The sequence below is a fragment of the Corvus kubaryi genome, unplaced genomic scaffold (assembly GCF_017639235.1).
Source record: "Corvus kubaryi isolate FWS band 111438036 unplaced genomic scaffold, C.kubaryi_AGA036_p1.0 78, whole genome shotgun sequence".
NCBI classification, from domain to species: Eukaryota; Metazoa; Chordata; class Aves; order Passeriformes; family Corvidae; genus Corvus; species Corvus kubaryi.
In genome coordinates, this window is record NW_024582065.1 from 3,054,965 (window position 1) to 3,072,879 (window position 17,915).

At 48.3% G+C, this 17,915-nt stretch overlaps 1 protein-coding gene across 1 annotated transcript in view; it reads left to right on the top strand.

The window, feature by feature from the left end:
- PAPPA (pappalysin 1) overlaps positions 1-17,915 on the top strand; it is a 181,232-nt gene that overhangs the window by 152,233 nt on the left and 11,084 nt on the right. Inside the window, exons 19-21 of the mRNA XM_042052475.1 lie at positions 814-923; positions 7,358-7,429; positions 11,617-11,715. Of these exons, the coding sequence (XP_041908409.1) occupies positions 814-923; positions 7,358-7,429; positions 11,617-11,715 (281 nt within the window). The remainder of the gene's footprint in view (positions 1-813; positions 924-7,357; positions 7,430-11,616; positions 11,716-17,915) is intronic.

Sequence of the window (17,915 nt, forward strand, 5' to 3'; positions counted from 1 at the left end):
TCAGCTCTTCAAACCAGTGTGGAGATTACTTCCTCCCCCAGCGCTGATTGGAGTGCAGAAATCCTAATGACATGTTTGCAGCAGCTGTGCCATTCAAGAGTGATTTTCCAGGGGGGAAATGGTAATGGTCCAACACACAAGGGCTTACGGTTGTGTCACCACAGGGCTCTGGGATATTGCTGCAGAGTATCGCAGCATGTTTTAATAAAGAAAGGACAGGATTCCCACTGGCCATGACAGTTAATCAGAGAAAAAGCAGGTTTATGTGTGAACAAAGCCATCATTACCTTTCTGCGTACTTTTTATCGACTGTGGGACTTGGGTGATAGCGTGTCTTCAATATCATTAGGCTTGGTCACCCTTTGGAAGATTATTATTGGATGTTTGTAAATCTGACAGATCAAACAATAGGTTTCTGCCATGTCATAGGTGAGATGAGTTCGACAGCCTCTGCCTAATCAGCCCCACTGCTTGAAAGAGCAGTTGAAATGGAAAAACCTTCACACTGCCTTGATGATCTGAAGGCGCAAAACCTGACCCCCTTCTTGGAGTTAATAGCCAGAGAAATACTTAGATTTGCAGCTCGTACAAAAAGGCCCTGGAATATCTGCCACCCCCATGCTGTCCTGCTGAGCGCAGGGTTGTGCTCAGCACTTCACGTGTGGCTAGGAGATATGTGATAGTTATGGTTGACTGCTAATTGCAATTTAGGAAAAACGAGCCGTAATCCTGTCCTTCAGATGGAAGGATGCTGGAAGGGTCAGAAGCTGCCTGCTTTATCCTTTAGCTTTATCCCCTTTGTGTTTTGAGCAGGCACAGAGTGTACCACCTCCTGTCTGGATCACAGTCACGAGCCCATCCTCCTGCGCGTGAACGAGACCGTGCAAGACATCCAGCACTGGATGAACCCTCAGAGAGTGAAGGTCAGTGCCTGGCAGCTGCACGAACCACATCCCTTGTTGCATGTTTAAGAGCAGTGAGGGATCAGTGTTACCTGTGGTTCCTTCAATGAGGGGAAAATGGGGAATTTGGGCCTCTAGGAAAGAATTCCTGATTTTTCTTGTGTCTCTTCCAGTAACATGGTGGCTCTCTCTCCAAGTTGCTTTCTCTCTGTGTTTTCCAAGTGAAAGTCAGTTCAAGGTAAAGGCCTCCCATCGGTGGGGTTTGATCTGGAAATGGGATCCATGCCACAGGAAGTTGTGACGGACTGTGAGAGAAAGGGCACTGGCCAGGCTTTATTTCCTTCCTCCTGTTCCATATTTTGCATTCTTTGGGTGGCAGGGCTGGATTTTTCTGTGCCGCTTCTGGATGACAAAAGAAGCTGATACAGAGGGTTTTTCATTTCCTGACCCCGTGGAGCTGGCTGAGTGCTCCCCCCGCCCCTCCACCCGCATGCAAGAGCTGCCTGCTCAGCACAGCCCCTTCCAGAGGTCACCACTTCTCCCTCCTGCCTGCTGCACACACACAGCCAGCATTAACTGCTCACAGCTCCCTGTCCTGAGCATCCTCCAGCACACACCAGTGGCAGCGTGCCCTGATGGGGACGTGCACACCCACGTGCAGTGCCTTGCACACACACACTCAGCCCTGCTGGCAGCAAACACCTGCTGGGTGTCACGCCCACATTTGGGTGCCAGTGGGAGACACGCTCACCTAACTCCTCCTGAAAACCCTCACGTTCCTACAAACAAACCGGGTGTTTGTGGCTTTATGGTATTTCTGTGGGTGTGGAAGTCTAACTGGACACGCTGGCAGAAGACGGTGGCACATCAGATGTCACCAGGTTGGTGCAAGTTGCTGGTGGTGCTTGAGCAAAGACCTCTGGCATTTACATACTTGGTCCTGGCTTTGCAGGAGTCTGTTTTACACACCTGAACTCCATTAAGAAGGAGAACGAGCAGCCAGTGCAGCCCCAGAATACCCTGAGCAGATTTGACAGTCTATTTGCTTCTCTACATGCCTAAATGTGCGCCCAGGGTTTGGGGTTTTTGAAATCTGGCCTTGGCTGTGGGTAGCAAGCAGCTCCAGAACTCTCCACCACTTTGAACTTCCCTGTTTCACACAGAGCAAGAGAATAAATCTGGGAAAGAAGTGGGAAACCTAAGTCCAGAGAATATGACAAGCTCATAATGTCGTTCCCAGCTTCCCATTCGCTCCAGATGCTGAGGTTCTGTGACTGCCTTAATCCAAGGCTTTGCCAAGTTTCTGGCATGAAACATAAAGAAAACCCCTATCTCAGTATGAGGGGCAATTTCTCACTGGCCCTTTCCTGAGTGCCAGACTTTAAAGTGGTTTGTAATTCATGGGGAAATAAAGTGACAGCTTCCCTCCCGTTCTCTCTGCACTCCTTCACTTATTGATGCGGGTACATGGAGGGAGCTGTAACGAGTTTTATACCTGCAGGTCTCTGGAGGGCTCATTAGGCAGCAGGGAAAACATAGAGTAGTAAAGGGGGAGACGAGGGGAGTGAGGGATGGAGGAGAAATCATGGTTTCCAAGAGCACAGCGGTAAATAAGCCCTTTTCTTTCCCTGATGGTGAGGATCTTGCAAGAGCTTTAGGCACTGAGCAGATACAAGTTCCACCCCACAAACGCTTTGTAAGTAGAGGGTGAGATTTGGGCTGGAAAACTTGTGTTGGGAGGGAAGACATGCCAGAGGGGATTTTTTTTGGTAGCTGTAGAACATCCATCTTATCCAACTCTGCAGATAAGGGGATGTCACACACGGGGAGTGGCACCTCGTGGGGTGCCACCGGGAGAAACGCTGCTTCTGGTGGGAGTGGGGACACCCTGGAGAGATGGGAGTGGGAGGCCTTGGGGGAAGGTCCCCATGGCAATGTGTTATGTATCATTAATAACCCATGTCTCTGTTTATGGCCAGTGACAGCTTTGCTGTTGTGCCATATGAGCACAGGGAGCAGCTGGTTGCATTTACATGGCGAGTCTTTGTGCATCTCAGAGTACTTGAATGACGCACAGGAAACACTTTTTGTTGCTTAATTTAGGCACAAGTGGAGTACAAATGAGGGCAGGATGGGAAGAAGATAAAGGCAGGACTGATCTCTGGTGCTTACCTTTGAGGGGATGGGGACAGAGAAAACACAGGGAGAGCTGATGAGAAGAAATAAATAGTTTGTCTGTTGCAGCTCATGCAACATCTGTTATGGAAGCAAAATGGGAAGAAGGAACTATCCCTTCTCTCAGGGTTGTTTAGAGCAGAGCTGTGCAAATCACTTGATTTTTCGGTTCACTCAAAGTTCTCTTAAATTTAAAAAAAAAAGTTTTTCCCTAATCAAAGTGAGTCTTTTGTTATTGTGATTTTTGGTGAACCAAAAAATTGGAAGAAAAAACATGTTGGTTTGAACATAGCATAGCATTTCATTTCCAAGGAGATTTTGTAAACTTTTTGTTTAGTGAAAATGAAAGAAAAAAAAACCAGCAAAACCTGAGAAATTAAATGTCCTCTCAAATGATAAACAACAACAGATATTTTATTTCACAAAATGTCTAAATATTTCTGTGTTTTTTCAGAATTGGTTTAGGTTGAGTTGCTTTGTTGGGTCTGAAACAGTTTGCTGAAATCAGGATATGCTGGCAGTGTCTTCCAAATCAGTACTTTCAGCAAGAAAAAAAAAACCACCTGAAATCTTCTGTGTCTCTGTTCTGCTGTGGGATGTGTTCAGAGCAGCCAGTGCTGTCCCCATGATTTTCCCTTCACTGTGTGTGACACACAGAGCTGCTGAAGACACCGATGGATAGAGCTGCCAAGACTGACTGTGCAGGCAGTGGGGAGAAAAAAGGGAAAAATCTCTGAGAGACAGCTTGACAGCTCCTTCCCACTGACTGCAGAGAAACAGGGCAGACACCTAATTTCTTAGGCTGTCTGAACTTGGGTTCTTGCCTTAGTGCTGAGTAGGGACAGGCTAAATGGTGTGCAGGCCTGGGAGAGCCTTCAAAGGGTCGGCACATCCCAGCTCTGCTGGGCTGAGCGCAGCGTGGCCCCTCTTCCCATGAGGACTGCCAGCCCTGGGATAGTAAATGTCCAGAAGTCATTAGAGGGAATGCTCCTTAAATACACCCCTAATCATTTGAGCTTTGCAGGTTTCCTCCTTCCTTCCCCTCTCCTTTTTTTTTTTTTTTTTTGAGAGTTTGGGGCTCATTCTGCAGCAGGGAAACTGAGTCACGGAGCACTGATGTGACCTGCTGTGGTGCAGCAGCTCCGCTCCTGGGAACGCAGGAGATCCCGTTCCATCTGTAGGTGTAGGAAGAAGGAGCTCCAAAGTCCCCTTTCCTGGCAGCAGTGTCTGATCCCCTCACACATTAAGCCTGTGGTTAATTGTCCTGTTCCTTTAGTGCCTGAGGAGCGAGTTAGCTGAGAGCAGGAGATGCCAGTCCCTGGGCTGCAGCCCGGGGGGACACTTGACCCATCTAAGGTGGAGGAAAGCTCTCCACCGGCCTCTCTGGGGGAAACCTGATCCCCTCTGCAGCCCGCAAAGGGTTGACATCATTGTGTTAGTCCCCCCACAGGAGGGAAGTGCTGTGACCGGAGGCACTGGGTCTTCCCTCACAAGAAGAAAATGACAGTTTGATTTGCTTCCTTGGCTCTTTGTTGCCTACTGTGGGAGCGCAGCCCGGCTCCCTCTCCCTTCACAGCAGATGGAGTCCCAGCCACCAGCTGCAGATGTGGCAGGGTGGCATTTCTGGGGTGGGGACAGCACCGAAGTCAACCCAGCCGGCTGCACAGCTGTGCTGCAGGAGCCGATGCACGAGGGGAGCTGTGGCCAGGAGGGCAGCAGATGTCACCACAAGGGCCTGGAGCACGTGGCAGCGTGGGGAAGGGACGGGGCTCACGGGGCAGTGGCCAGATGGGCTTTGTTCCCCAGGCACCACCTGGCATGTGGCGGATGTGGTGCTTCCATACACCTCTTTCCACATCCTTTGTTGGCATTCTGAGTCTACCTTCTGTGCACACTGATTCCATCAGATCATGCTCATGTACCGCCTTTAGCCATCCTTGCTTGCTTTCTGTACATTTGTTTATCTCAGGTGCCCCATGCAGCACCCTGTGGCACCTGTAGGCCTGTTTGCACAGCAGGAGGCAGAAATGATGCCCAGCAATCCAAACATTCCCAGTTTCTTGGTTTTCTAGCCCAGTCTCCCCCTCTACTCACATCCTCTCTGCCAGTGCACCCCACACTCCACAACAGCAGCCTAAGGGTACAAACAGGTTGGCTGGTGGGAACTGAGGGCTTGGAAAACCAGACAGAGGAGTCAGGACTAAGACCTGGGGTCCTTCCCTCTGCTTCCAGCTCCAGGAATGTTGGCAGGATTGAGTTCAGCTCTAGTGGTCTCCACTAGCAAAGACAGAGACAGAGTAACTGGTATGAAGCCGCTGGCAGGTGCCACTCCAGAGGAATGGGAATGTCCCACTGACCCAGTGATTAACCTGGCACCTGGCTTGCCTGTGCTGTGGAGAGCAACCTGGGGCTGCATTCCCATTCCCTGGACGATGCTCAGCCCAAGGCTGTGTTTGGGATTGAGGATGACCTTGAGTGAGCACTCAGAGAACACTGTTTCAGCAGACTCCACCTCCCATCCATTCCTCTAAGGGAGGTGCTGGTGTTTTAATACTTGAAGGGTCAGGAAAGCAGTCAGTGCATCCTCTGCGAGGGATTGCTCTCACATGGAAAACTCCTTTCTGAGGAGTCTGGTTCAGGGCTATTTGGTTTCTTTTGTTCACTCTGCATGCTCACACATACAAACAGAACGAGAGGTTTTGTAAATATTGATGCTTCTTACCAGGGGAATGTGAGGTGCTCTTTGGAAGTGCACTTCTTCCACTTATTGTCTTCTGGCCTTGGACACAGGAGACAAACGCCTGAGTTTTTCCACTTTGTTCTAATTCTTGGGTTCAAATGCTCTTGAACTGCTTCCTTTACTCTCCCCGCTCCTGTTCTGTTGACTGGTCTTGTTTATTTTCAAACCTAGAAAAGTTTCCTTTCTTTTCCCTCTGAAGTGCAATAAACAGAAGGGGTGGGGGGGAAGAAAAACCCTCACCATTTGTGGCAGGCAGCAGCCTGGAAATCTCCAGCTGTCTGTCAAGAGCGCGCCGGGGGAATGTGTGACACCGCAGGGCCCCCGCACCTTGCAGCCTCCCTCCCTCCCTCCCAGGGGATAAACAACACCCTCCCCTCCCCAGCCACTTCTCTCCTCACACAGACAGGCCCTGTTGCGAGGCAGGTGGGGCAAGCCGGGCTTGACTAATAGTGGAAAATCCAAGAGCATCGGAAAGATAAACAGCCCGAGTCAGATAGTATAAAAGTCCTTTTTTCTAGCACACGCCAGGTAAGCCTCAAATGACAGAAAGTGTAAAAACAAGCTGAGGTTCCCCTGCAGATGGATTAAATTAGCCCTCATATGAACAGGGGAAGGGATGGCTTGTGCATCAGGTCTTCCCAAATGTTAATCCCTTCCTTCCCCAGGCCTCCATCCAACCCCAACCCCCACACTTTAGGTGAGTGCCTGTGTATTCATCTTGCTCAACTGGACACTGTAGTGCTTCATCCATGGCAATAACCCAAAATAAACATTGTGCCTGATGTCCTGCTGCATGGATGGGAGTCCTATCACCAGGACCTCCATGGTGTGGAATCACCATCTCCACTGACCAGCCAAAGTTTTCATTCACTCTTTAAATCTAAGTGTCCATGTCTGTGGCTGCCCTGGCTGTGCCATTGTCTAGGAGGCTGGGCATCATTTTTGCCCAAAACCAAGCATCCAACTTTTTTCTATAGACAGAGTTGAGACGGAAATTATTATAAAGCTCATAAAATGTAGCAGATGATGCTGTCCTGTCTGGGGGTTATTCTGAAGGTGTGTGGTGGGAGGTGCTTTTATTTAAGATGGTGCTGAAATGTATCTGATAATCCACCTTTAGCTGCTTCCATCTTCAAGAAGCAAAGGTATGGTGGGCAGTGAAAGAAAACAAAGCTTTGCAGCACCAAAGAAATCCCTAAATGAATTCCTAGAATGCCTCCCCCCTACCCAAGAGCAAGAGTGGACCTGTGCCTTTACCTTTCCCTGCCACGTTCCCCCACCACGAGTGAAATATTGGACATGACATTTTAGGAGAACCTCAAATATTATTTTAATCTCAAATGCTCTGTTATTGCAAGTGTCAAGTCCAACACTTCTTGTAAATACCTGGAGGACAGCCAGGTCCTGAGAACACAAGAGGTGTTAGGAACTGAACTTCATTGGTTAAGTACTGGAGAGCCATAGGAGCCAGCACACTGAGTTTCTGTACACTGATTTCTTTGTCTTAACCTGTTCCTCTTTTTTTATTTCTTCCCTCCAGAGTGTTGTCTGCACGGCAGGACTCAAGTGGTACCCTCACCCTTCCCTCATTCATTGTGTTAAAGGCTGTGAGGTGAGTTTGGCTGTAGCTCAGGTGGTCCATGGTGTCTCTCCTAAGTCTTACAGAAACAATCACTGCAGGCATGTGGGTTGTAAATTCTGTTTTTCAAGTAGGGCAAGCAGGATTTTGCCCTGGCCACCCTATCACACAGACTGATCGCCTGCATCGGTTCTGACACTCAGTAGGGAAATTGGTGGTTTTCCCAGAGATGATGGTTGGGTGACTCTCACAGGAGTTCAATGATCAAGCAGCTCAAAAACACTGGTTGACCAAAAAAATTTACCAGAATTTGGGAGTTTCTGGGAAGTTGCAAAAGCCTTCTCTTGTTTTTCCTTGATCTTGACTTCTTATTAGAGGGACAATTCTTTCCAAGGCTGGCTAAGCTTTGGGCATTGGTGTGGGCAGAGAAAGTTTAGGAAAGCCAGAGATGATACCACCGGGTGGACAGCACAGATGGACAGTGAGCAAATCACACCTCCCTCCACTGGCCACCTATGTCTGAACCAGAAAAGAATAATGAGAAACATGCAGTTACATTTCAGCTGTGATACACTTTTACAGTCTCGCAAGTTACTTGAAAAAAGTAATTATTTTGAAGGATGTTGTTTCTGCCAGCAGCAGTCTTTGATAAGTTGGAGAAGACTGAGGATGCTTCTGGTGGTTAAACAGGGCTGGAGCACCTCTGTCTGGGTCATGGCATTCCTGTGGTTTCCATCATGCCAGCCCTTGAGTATCTCACCCACATCAAGAAGTCGATCCTTGTGGTACCTCTGGAAGGTTGGGAAGCTCCCTGCCCATTTTAGAAATGAGATGGCTCACGGGCTGAGGCACAGACAGCGATGGGCAGTGGCAGAGCTGTGCTTCCCCCACACGTCCTGACTTTCTGCCACACTGACCAGGCTCTCAGCACCCAGTAACCCCAGCACACTGAAGTTATTTGCCCAAAGTGTCAGAACATGGGAGCGAATTCCTAAATGTGACACAAAGCTCCAGACCACACTGCTGTGGGATGCGATTTGTCTTGAAGTGAAAGACAGGTTTCCTTCGCATACAAATGTTGGGCCCAAGAGGGTAATAACTCTCCAACAGTGTAATAGTTTCTGTCTAGCTGTTCCCTAAATGAAAAGCATTCTGCTGTCAGTGCTTTGAATGTCATAAGCTGTCTCACGCATCGCATTCATGCAGGCTGGCTGGGTGCCCCCATTCTCCAAAGAGAGCTGAAATAACATCCAGCCACCATTAAAAAATGCCATTCAGGTGCTGATGCACCACTGGGTTTAAGGATAGTTGTTACTGAGACAAACTTTGCAATGATGTAATAATTTACCAGAAGCCATTATTACTGACAGGCTTCTTCTCAGCATTTTCTTCCCTTCCATCACTGCTAATTGCCAGGGCCCTGTGCATCAATAGGAACTTTCTTCTTTTCAACGTTCATTCAGCAGTGTCACTGCATTGCAATCCATCATCTGGGAAGGCTTTGCCCAGACAATTGATAATGGCCTCTAGCATCGTTTTTAGAGCATGATGCTTCCAGGATCCACGGATGGGCCAGAGCTTGGCATTAAGATTTCAGGAAAAATGCCATCTTCACCAAGCCTTTTTTTTTTCCCCATGACTATGGAAACAGAGACTAATAAGCCAGTAAGTCAATAATGCTGGGCTATTAAGCTGGTACAACCCCTAATGTATGGACATCCTTAACATTAGGGAGGCTTCCATGAACAGGAGGCTGTAAGTGGGGCATTATTTGGCTCTTGGTGATCGCAGTGGGAACCCCGGCAGCTGCTGCAATGTGATTTTTTGTCGCTCCCTAGTGGCAGGAACAGAGGTTTATGAGTCAGCCCCGTACTTGTCAGCACCTAACTTGGGTGTTTCTGTAGCAAATGAGTTCCTCTGGATTACCTGTACAGTCCTCCAAAAAAATCAGAGCACTAAGACATGCATGAAGATCTACAGAGACCTCTCCCCCCACAGCCAGGCCTCCAGGGTCTTCCAAGCAAGGATTTTGGTCCCAAATCAGAATAGATGCTTTTCATCCCATTCTTCTCCTCCAAAGGACTGGCTTGTCAACTCAGTGCCAGAGCAAATTCTTCCACTAGTTTCTTTATGGATTTTCCAGCATTCATAGGTGTAGGATGCAGGCATAGGGATGGAAATTCAAAGTCAAGTTTTCCCATCAAGCAGGCACAGCCAGGCAACACAAGAGAAACATGGAGAAGTCTGCAGAATTTCCTGTGAGGTTGAGCAAAGTTCATGGTTTTCAGTATGACCAGGTTGGCCTCAAAATATCTCTCCATCTATTTATAAACCATTCCCTTTTAACTCTTAGCATATTAATTAAATTGGAAGGGGGTTTGCAAGTCGAAGTCTTTGCCTGTATAAATAAATCAGTATCTGTGGAAATCAGTGGAGTTAAGGCAGTTTAGAGGGACAGGAGCCTCATGCTGTAACTCTGATTTCCTTGTCACCATTTGCAGTATCTGCACGTAATTAAACAAGTGACAGTCAACGAGTCTGTCACCTCCTGGTAGTCCTGCTGTGGTCTGATATTGCCATTGTTGCCTGGGTTTCCTCTACCTGATAGAAATATTTAAATTTGCAGCACATCAGCAGTAAAAGCGTGCGTTTGCCCCACTCCGTGGAGTTCATTTCAACTCTGATGAGTGTGGCCATGGCGAGCTCTGGGGAGGGCATGGTGAGCTCTCATGGCTGCTTCTTCACGTATCCATCATCTGGGACACTCTGGGTCTGCAATTGCTGCAAAATCCTTCCAGGAAACCTCCCCAAGCCACCCTGCCTGCTCTGCAATGATGCCTTCTTGCAGGAGAGTCCCTGGTGTGTTTTTCTCAGTGCAGAATAAGTGAATTTTCCAAAGAGCAGATGAAATGGGAATGGCCTCATGAGCCTGGGCATGTGAGGAGAGTTACAGAGATATGACTCTGCTCTCTGCTGATCATCCGTTTTTGTGAGCTTTCATTGCTGCCTGGGGTTCTCACACCTGCCATGGGCCTTTTTTACCATCAGGCACAGCTTAGACTTCCAAGGAAGGCTTCTGTACTCGCCAACCAAGAAGACTCCAATGTACAATGAAAGACTTCAAGCCTTTCCTTCAGAATCATGGTTATTATTCAGGCCCTGTGCAGCACACGGGCTAGTGATCACATTGCCCAGCCTAGTGACCACATTTTCTCTTTCAAGGTGATTTATTAATTTTGCTTAACAGCTCTCCACAGCGTCCCTCTGAATAATTGCCATTATCCCAGCTCTGAGCTGTGGAGTGGAGGAAGATCACGTGTCATGGCCAAGGTCCCACGCAGTCACTGCTGTTCAGAGAACAGGAGAACATGGTCTCTGTGCTGAGCTCAGACCTCTTCCACTCCTCTTGGTGATTTTTTTTGTGCCCTCGTTGCTGACACATGTTGCACAGTCAGGAGAACTGTGGTGAAAAGCACAGCTATTAAAAGCAAGCCCATTTTGCTGCAATGCATAACCTTCTTCTTATCCCACACAGTTTAGAAAGGTTAGCTTAAAATTATCAAAGGTGCCACAATTTTAGATGCCTGGATGCTGTCTCTGGGCCTAGTCAAATTAATATTCCTGAAGCATCCTCTTATGTGGGATGTGAAGAGCCAACAAGGGCTCATTTCCCTTCCATCTACTGTCCTTTTTTTTTCTGTCTGCTTTGAAGGGAAAGGGGAATAATTATCTCTTGCTTTTTGGGGCAGTTGGTATGTTACAAACTATGGCTCTTTCAAATCTTTGTGTTTTTCTTCTGAAATATTGTTACAGGCTTTAGAATTATAGAATAATCATAGAATGCTTTGGGTTGGAAGGGGCCTTAAGATCATCCACTTCCAACCCCCTGCCATGGACACTTCCAGGGATTCAGGGACAGCCACAGCTTCTCTGTGCCGAGGTCTTACCACCCTCACAGGGAAGGATTTCTTCTGGACATCTAACCTAAATTTCCCTTCTTTCTGTTTGAAGCCAATCCCCCTTGTCCTGTCACTCCAGTTCCTGATGAACAGTCCTTCTCCAGCTTCCCTGTAGCCCCTCCAGATGCTGGGAGCTGCTGTGAGGTCTCCACACAACCTTCTCTTCTCCAGCCACAGCTTTCTCACCCTGTCTCCATAAGGAAGGGGCTCATTTCATCCATGTCCACACTCTCAGCCTTCTCCTGCTTTTTCCTTTTTCAGCCTTTCATGGGGGACAACTACTGTGACTCCATCAACAACAGAGCCTTCTGCAACTATGATGGTGGGGACTGCTGTGCCTCAACAGTCAAAACCAAAAAGGTAGGGATGCCCCTTCCTCTTTTCATGGGAATTCCTTGTCGAGTGCTGCTTTGTGTCTGGAAAAAGATTATTTTTGCTCTAATAAGGGAGGTCCAAATAAGGAAGGACCTTCAGCCTTCTTGAGCTCAGCTCACCATAGGCACTGAGTTCTTACTGGTTTATTTATCATCCTCAATGCTCCAAAGGGAAACTAAAGGTTAGGAGCCATTAGGAAAAGAAGAGAGAGTAAAAAGAAAGCATCATTGTGGATCTGTTCTTTGATCCATGTGTACCCACATGTACCTGGCTTGCTGCTGGCTGTCCCATCCCAGAGTGGGACAGAGAAGGATGTGGAGCAGGGCAACAGGCCTGGGGGGAAATGTCAAATATTTTCTGCACAGAGACCACATAGACCAGAGCCTTGCAAAAAGTGACAAGTTAATGACACAGATCTAAAAAATCATTATTTAAGGTAGGGAGAATGCTTAGGAAAGTAAAAGCCACCAGTTTTTATCACTCAGCAATGAGGGGGTGAAGTGGTAATTTCCTGGAAGGAGGATCCAAACAGATGAAAGAACATCCTTATTGGCACAGTGTGTGTTTGAGTAATAGGATGTGTTGCCACAGAGTATTATTAAGAACAAAAATATATTTGAAGTCAAAAAAAGAACAGACTAATTTGTGGAGCTTTGCTCCATCAGTGACTCTTAGACACTGTGATCTGGATGCAGTTTCTGGCTGAGGAATATTTGAACCCTTGACTGCTTGAGCCTGGGGAAGGGTCGCTCCACACACATCCCCCTTTTTTATGCTTCTTTAACACACATTTCTGGCCACTGACAGAGGCAATGACTGGAGTGATAGAGGTTGTGGCTTGGAGCACTAAAACATTTTATAGGTTTCTAACCAGGAGGTATTTAGAACTAGTTTCCCCTCAAAAAAGAAAGCAAATTTTAGCCTGTGCCAGGTAAATATTTTACCTTATCATCAAGATTTGAGTGTAGAACGGAATGAAAAATCCAGCTACATTAAGATTCCAGTACATATTAATAAATAATAAAACCCAAGGGGACTTGGCTCAGCGTATGGCACCATCCATGTCACCCAGCTGAGGAAGGAGGTCCTCTCTGCAGGGGAGCCTGCTTTGGTTTGAGGCTTCTTTTCCTTGGTTCAGCATTGTGGGCTGTCTCTGGTCCCCCTGGGAACACGGGGAAGGGAGATGGACATGCCCTGGCAAGTGGAAGGAGTTAAGTTCTCCTCTGGGGAAAATGCAGGGAAAGAGGTGGTTTCCCTAGCTGTGGTCTTTTTGGACAAATGTTCCCCTGCATCGTGGTGTTTCTTTTAAAAGAAGTCCTGGGAGCCAAGTGCAGGGAAGCCCAGGCAGGGGAGCTCCTCTGTTCCACACGGGTGGAGTAGGGCATGGAGAGCCCAAACAGGGCTCCCTGGTGAAACAGCCACTGAAGAGGTGAGCAGGATGACAGACAGTGGCTCATCTTCAGTTGTCTCCAAGAAGAGATTCCTATCTCTGGCTGATTTTCCACCTCCTAGGAAGGAGCAGCCCAACAGCAGCACAGCTTGCTCGCTGACCTCCCACCAGCCGGGAGGGCAGAGCTGGAAGTGCCCGGTAGCTCAGCATGGTGTAGGTCTTCTCCTCCCAAAACAGCCTGCCTGGGAAACTTTATCTCACTGCCTGCAGGCTGGAGAGCAGGCGATGAAAAATCCCAAGCGGTGTCAGAGGAACGAAAGCAAGGTCCCTGGGAGGGGACCGACCCAAACCAGCCCCATCAAGACAGGAGCTAAGGGCATGGCTGAAACACAAGGGATGTGAGAGCTGAATTGAGGGGGGAAGGGATAGGATTAAGGTTTGGGAGCAGAATTTATTGCTGGGCAGGGAGTTGAGACAGAGTGGGATCTGCACAGAGTTGTGAACACTTACCAGCCAGGCGACTCACGCTCAAAGTATCTGCTGCTTCCCTGCCACCCAGAAACCAAGTGACCTCCCAAGGAGGGGAAGCACTTTGTAGCCCACTGGGTTACTGTTTTCTGTGCTAAAACTGCTCGATACAAAGGGCAAATGGTCAGAGACAGACAGCTGGTCACACGTCTGATGGATTTTCCCCGTGGAGGGGGAGGTTTTGTAGCTGTTTGGAGTTAAGTCTGCTTTCACAGACTTCACTGGGAACTGGATTGTTGTGACTGGGGGAATTAGACTTGCCCTACCTGGCAAGTTAGAATGCTCCATCCTAGAGATCACACAGTTTCAGGGCTGAGACACAGAGTCCGTCACATCTCTGGCATGCATTCGGCTTCCAGACTCTCCTCCTCTCTCCTAAAACACCAACAACATTCCAGGAGCTGAACAAGATGCCTGGGAGAAGTGAGAAAAAACACCTTCTCCTTCGATCTTCCACACTAAAAGCAAGATGCTAAGTCACAGTTTATTACATTTATAGGGTAAAAGGGGGAATAATAACCCAGCCAGGGGGGCTGTGGGGTCAGAGTCAAGCAGGCAGCGGGAGAACCTCGCTCCTGCAAAGTGGCTGCCGACACCTGCAGCAGCAGCCGTGGGGCCGTGGGGCTTGGCTCTCCCAGTTATTTTCCCATCTGAGGCCTTTGACTGAGACCAGATTTCAGGCCAGGCTGTTCAAATACAGCCCTCCCTTTGAAGAGGTTTATGAGTGGAGCGTTACAGGAGATATTCCAAAGGGAAAAACAATGAAAGGTGAGAGAAAAGGGAGCTGAATAAAAATACTCCGCATACCAAATCCTTCCAGCACAGTTTGCCACCTACTTAAAAAGGCACAGTTTTAAAATACACATTGGGTGTAAAAGCCAAAAACCTGGAGGAGACATAGGGAGGGGCGAGTCCAGCTCTGTTAATTCCAATACCAGATGAGGATGTATTTTCATACGGTTGTAGAGAGAGCGAGACACATGAAAGAGACTGCTTTGCTCCTTTTCTTTCAGGGTTACATACTATGTGGCAGATGTGTCAGTCTTTTAAAGCCCCTGCAAGTTTACCCATAAATGTCCAACATTTATGCAACACCTGTTTTTCTCCCAAAATGTCACAGGACATTTTAAAAGCTTTAGATTTATCATCTTTTCCCCGCAGCAGCCATTGCTGAGGTGACACATGGTTCACATTTAAGAGAACATAGCAACTCCACACATTATTTTGGGAAAGGGCTGAAGATTAACATTGCACCATGTGAAGATTCAGGAGTTAACAGTTGAGTAAGAGCTGGCTTCAGATCTTTAGTGTCCGCAAACTGTCAAGACTTAAGTTTCACTGCAGTCCCACTACCCTCCCAAACACGCTTTCGGCTGCACACAGTGCTGTGAACAGGCTGCCTAAAAGCAAAATGCTTCAACCCAAATTCACTTTAATTCTGAGCCCTCTTACTTAATGTGAGATTTTGCATGCTCCCGTTTTGTTGCTGTGAAAATGCACAAGGGACTTCCATGCTTATCCCATGTTTTCCCGTTGCATTTGAGCATCAGCAGTGAATGACCTTGTGGATTCCGTCAGCGAGCGAGGAATGGAGCAGTGTGACTTATCTGACCAAGCACCGACTAATCAGCACTGCTGCTTAGATAGGAAATAATGAGTATTTGCCCTGCACTGTTCACAATCAGGCTGGAGAGCTTAAAAGAAATCATTAAAGGCCTCTTTTGAATGCAACAAGCGGCAACGAATAAATTCAGTCATAATCTGGGCATAAATTCGAGGCAAGTGCAGTCAGAAAGCAGGAAAAAGAGACATTCATCAGCTTAATTATTTGTTGTGTGCTAATTGATGAGCGTCGCCCTGCAGCGGGCGAGAAGCCAGGGCTGGCACAGGGACGAGTGCCACCCAAGGAAGCAAGGACACGGGCAGGCTGTGCGGGGAGCAGGGGGCCGATGGCAGATCTGCTGCTGGGGCAGAGGACAGGGCCGTGCTGCTCACAGCTTGCCCTGTGCATGACCCAGGAGCAGCTTTGAGAGACAGGAAGGCCATTGCCGGCCAACCTCCAAGGGAGAGAAAGCTTCTGTTGTGTATCTGGAGGGGATAAAGTCTTCCGTGAAGGACAAAGCAAAATCCCATCTCCTTTTAATCTTCCTCCCCTCCTGACCCAGCACAGGTTGCCAGCTCCCTTCTGCCTGGCTGCTCTAGGAAGCTGCTTCTCGCTTTGTATCCTGCTGCAGATAAAAGAAGACACTATTTTCTAAAACATTACATACGTGACGCTGCCAAAGTGAGGGAAGTAAATAACCTGGGCATAACTGGCTGTCTCTGGGCTCTTGGCCACCTGCGAGGAGCTCGTGGGGTGTGCAGCACTGCTGGGAGAGGCTCTGGCTGTTTCCTCTGATTCATTTCAGGAAATCTTCTCTCCAGTAACTGTCTCCTCCACTTCTTTTCTTCCCCTTCCCTTTTATAAGTTTTCCCTAGACAAGGCTGTCTAGAAAAGGCCTCGCAGAAATCAGAAAAGTCTTTCTTTAGGCTCTGCTTATGTACTTTGTTCCAGACTCGGATCGCAGATTTGCCTAGTTGAAGGTCCTGCAGTCTGGTCCCTGTGGATTTAAATACACTGAATTTACTGTTTTAAAATTCCCTCAACTTCAGCCATTTGTAAGGGTGAACTTCCATGTGTCTTTCCTGTCTGCCTTTCCTTTTTGTTGCAGAAGGGCTAAACCTACAGCTCCCATGAGAAAAACCTGCCTCACTCAGCTATCACTCAGGTTTTCCTTCAACTGCTTTGCCCCATAGCACTTGGTAAAAAAAGAGAAAAATTGTCCTGTCCCTTCAGCCTCTTGACATTTCTGTCCAACACCTTGGAGAGGAAAACCAGCAAGTGCCTCGGCGGAAAACAAATGAGAACTTGTGGTAGATAGAGGGCCGTGTGGGATTCATCCAAAGCCTTGCTTATCTAAAAGATAGGCGAGTTATCAAAACCTCTTCAGAGACTTTATGGCCGAGAATTCAAGGCCAAAAGAAAGGAACTTTGAACTGAGGGGCTGCTGCTGGCTCCAGCAGGGATTTCCAAAGGCTGTCCCTGTCTCCCCAGGAAGGGGGGGATGTGTCTGCACTCCTACGCCTAAGCCAACAGAAATAACCACTTCTCGGTATCTTGGAGAAATAAGCACCTTCTCCCAGCTCTCTGACTGCAACACAGACCTGTCTTAGGGAATCTCAGATCTTTCTCCACTGTCACAACATGGTTTTGAGGCAGTTGGTGCCATTAGAAGCTTAAGCGACCACCCCAGCTGAGGAAATTCTGTTTATCCAGAAGAACTGATGCTCCTGCCACGATGCTGCTCCCAACTCCTTTCCTGTCCCCAGCTGGGTGTGTTTGTCAGCTCTATAATTAGCCAGGGAGATACAATGAATGGTGGGTGAGCAGGGAGGAAGGCAGGATGCAATGCTGAGTGTTGCTTCATGCCTCTGGAAGCGGCTGAGCGCTCCAAGCACGCGGGTTCTCCCCGACGTGTGGGTGAACTCACTTCCCCACCAGCCCTCGGTCACAGGCTCAGTGGCTGTAGCTGTTTGCCATGTGACAGGAGCGTTTCCAGTCAGGGTTGGTTGGGATGGGAGCTTATTTTGGGGCTCAGAGCTTGGTTTCATAATCCTTCAGGGAGGCTTTCCAGGCGTCGATAAATTAAAAGCAGTGATGGTAGTAGCACATGTTGCCTATCCTGAGAGAACTGTTCTTGGCTTCAAGGGACGTGGGGCTTCCCACAACATACGGCATTCCCAGGGGATGTGCTGGTGGAGGGTGTTTGCTTTGCTATCCGACCTCACTTCATTAGCAAGTGTTACAAAAAACAGCGAACAAACCTTCCCTGCTCCACCGCCAGCTATTTGGCCTCTGGGTGGTCTGGCTCCTATTAAATCTTTGGTGATTATTTAGACTAATTACATTCATGTTTGCACAATCAGTAGCACGAGAGTAGGAAGCACAGCTGATTGCTGAGCAACTGAGCTTCGTGTGGTTTGGCAAACGGGCTCCCTCGCTCTGCTCCGCAGCAGGCGGGGATGCGGGATCCATGCGGGCTGGGCTTTCCCGGGAATCCCTGCTGGCTTTGGGCCATTCTGCTCCCACTGGTTCTGGTGGGGCTGCTCCTGATTCGCACATGATGGAGAGAGCAGAGCATCTGTTGGGTTCAGCTGAGCTACATCTCGATACACCATGGTTGCTGGTTTCACTGGGGGAAAGTTCAGTTATGGTGGGGTAGTTAAC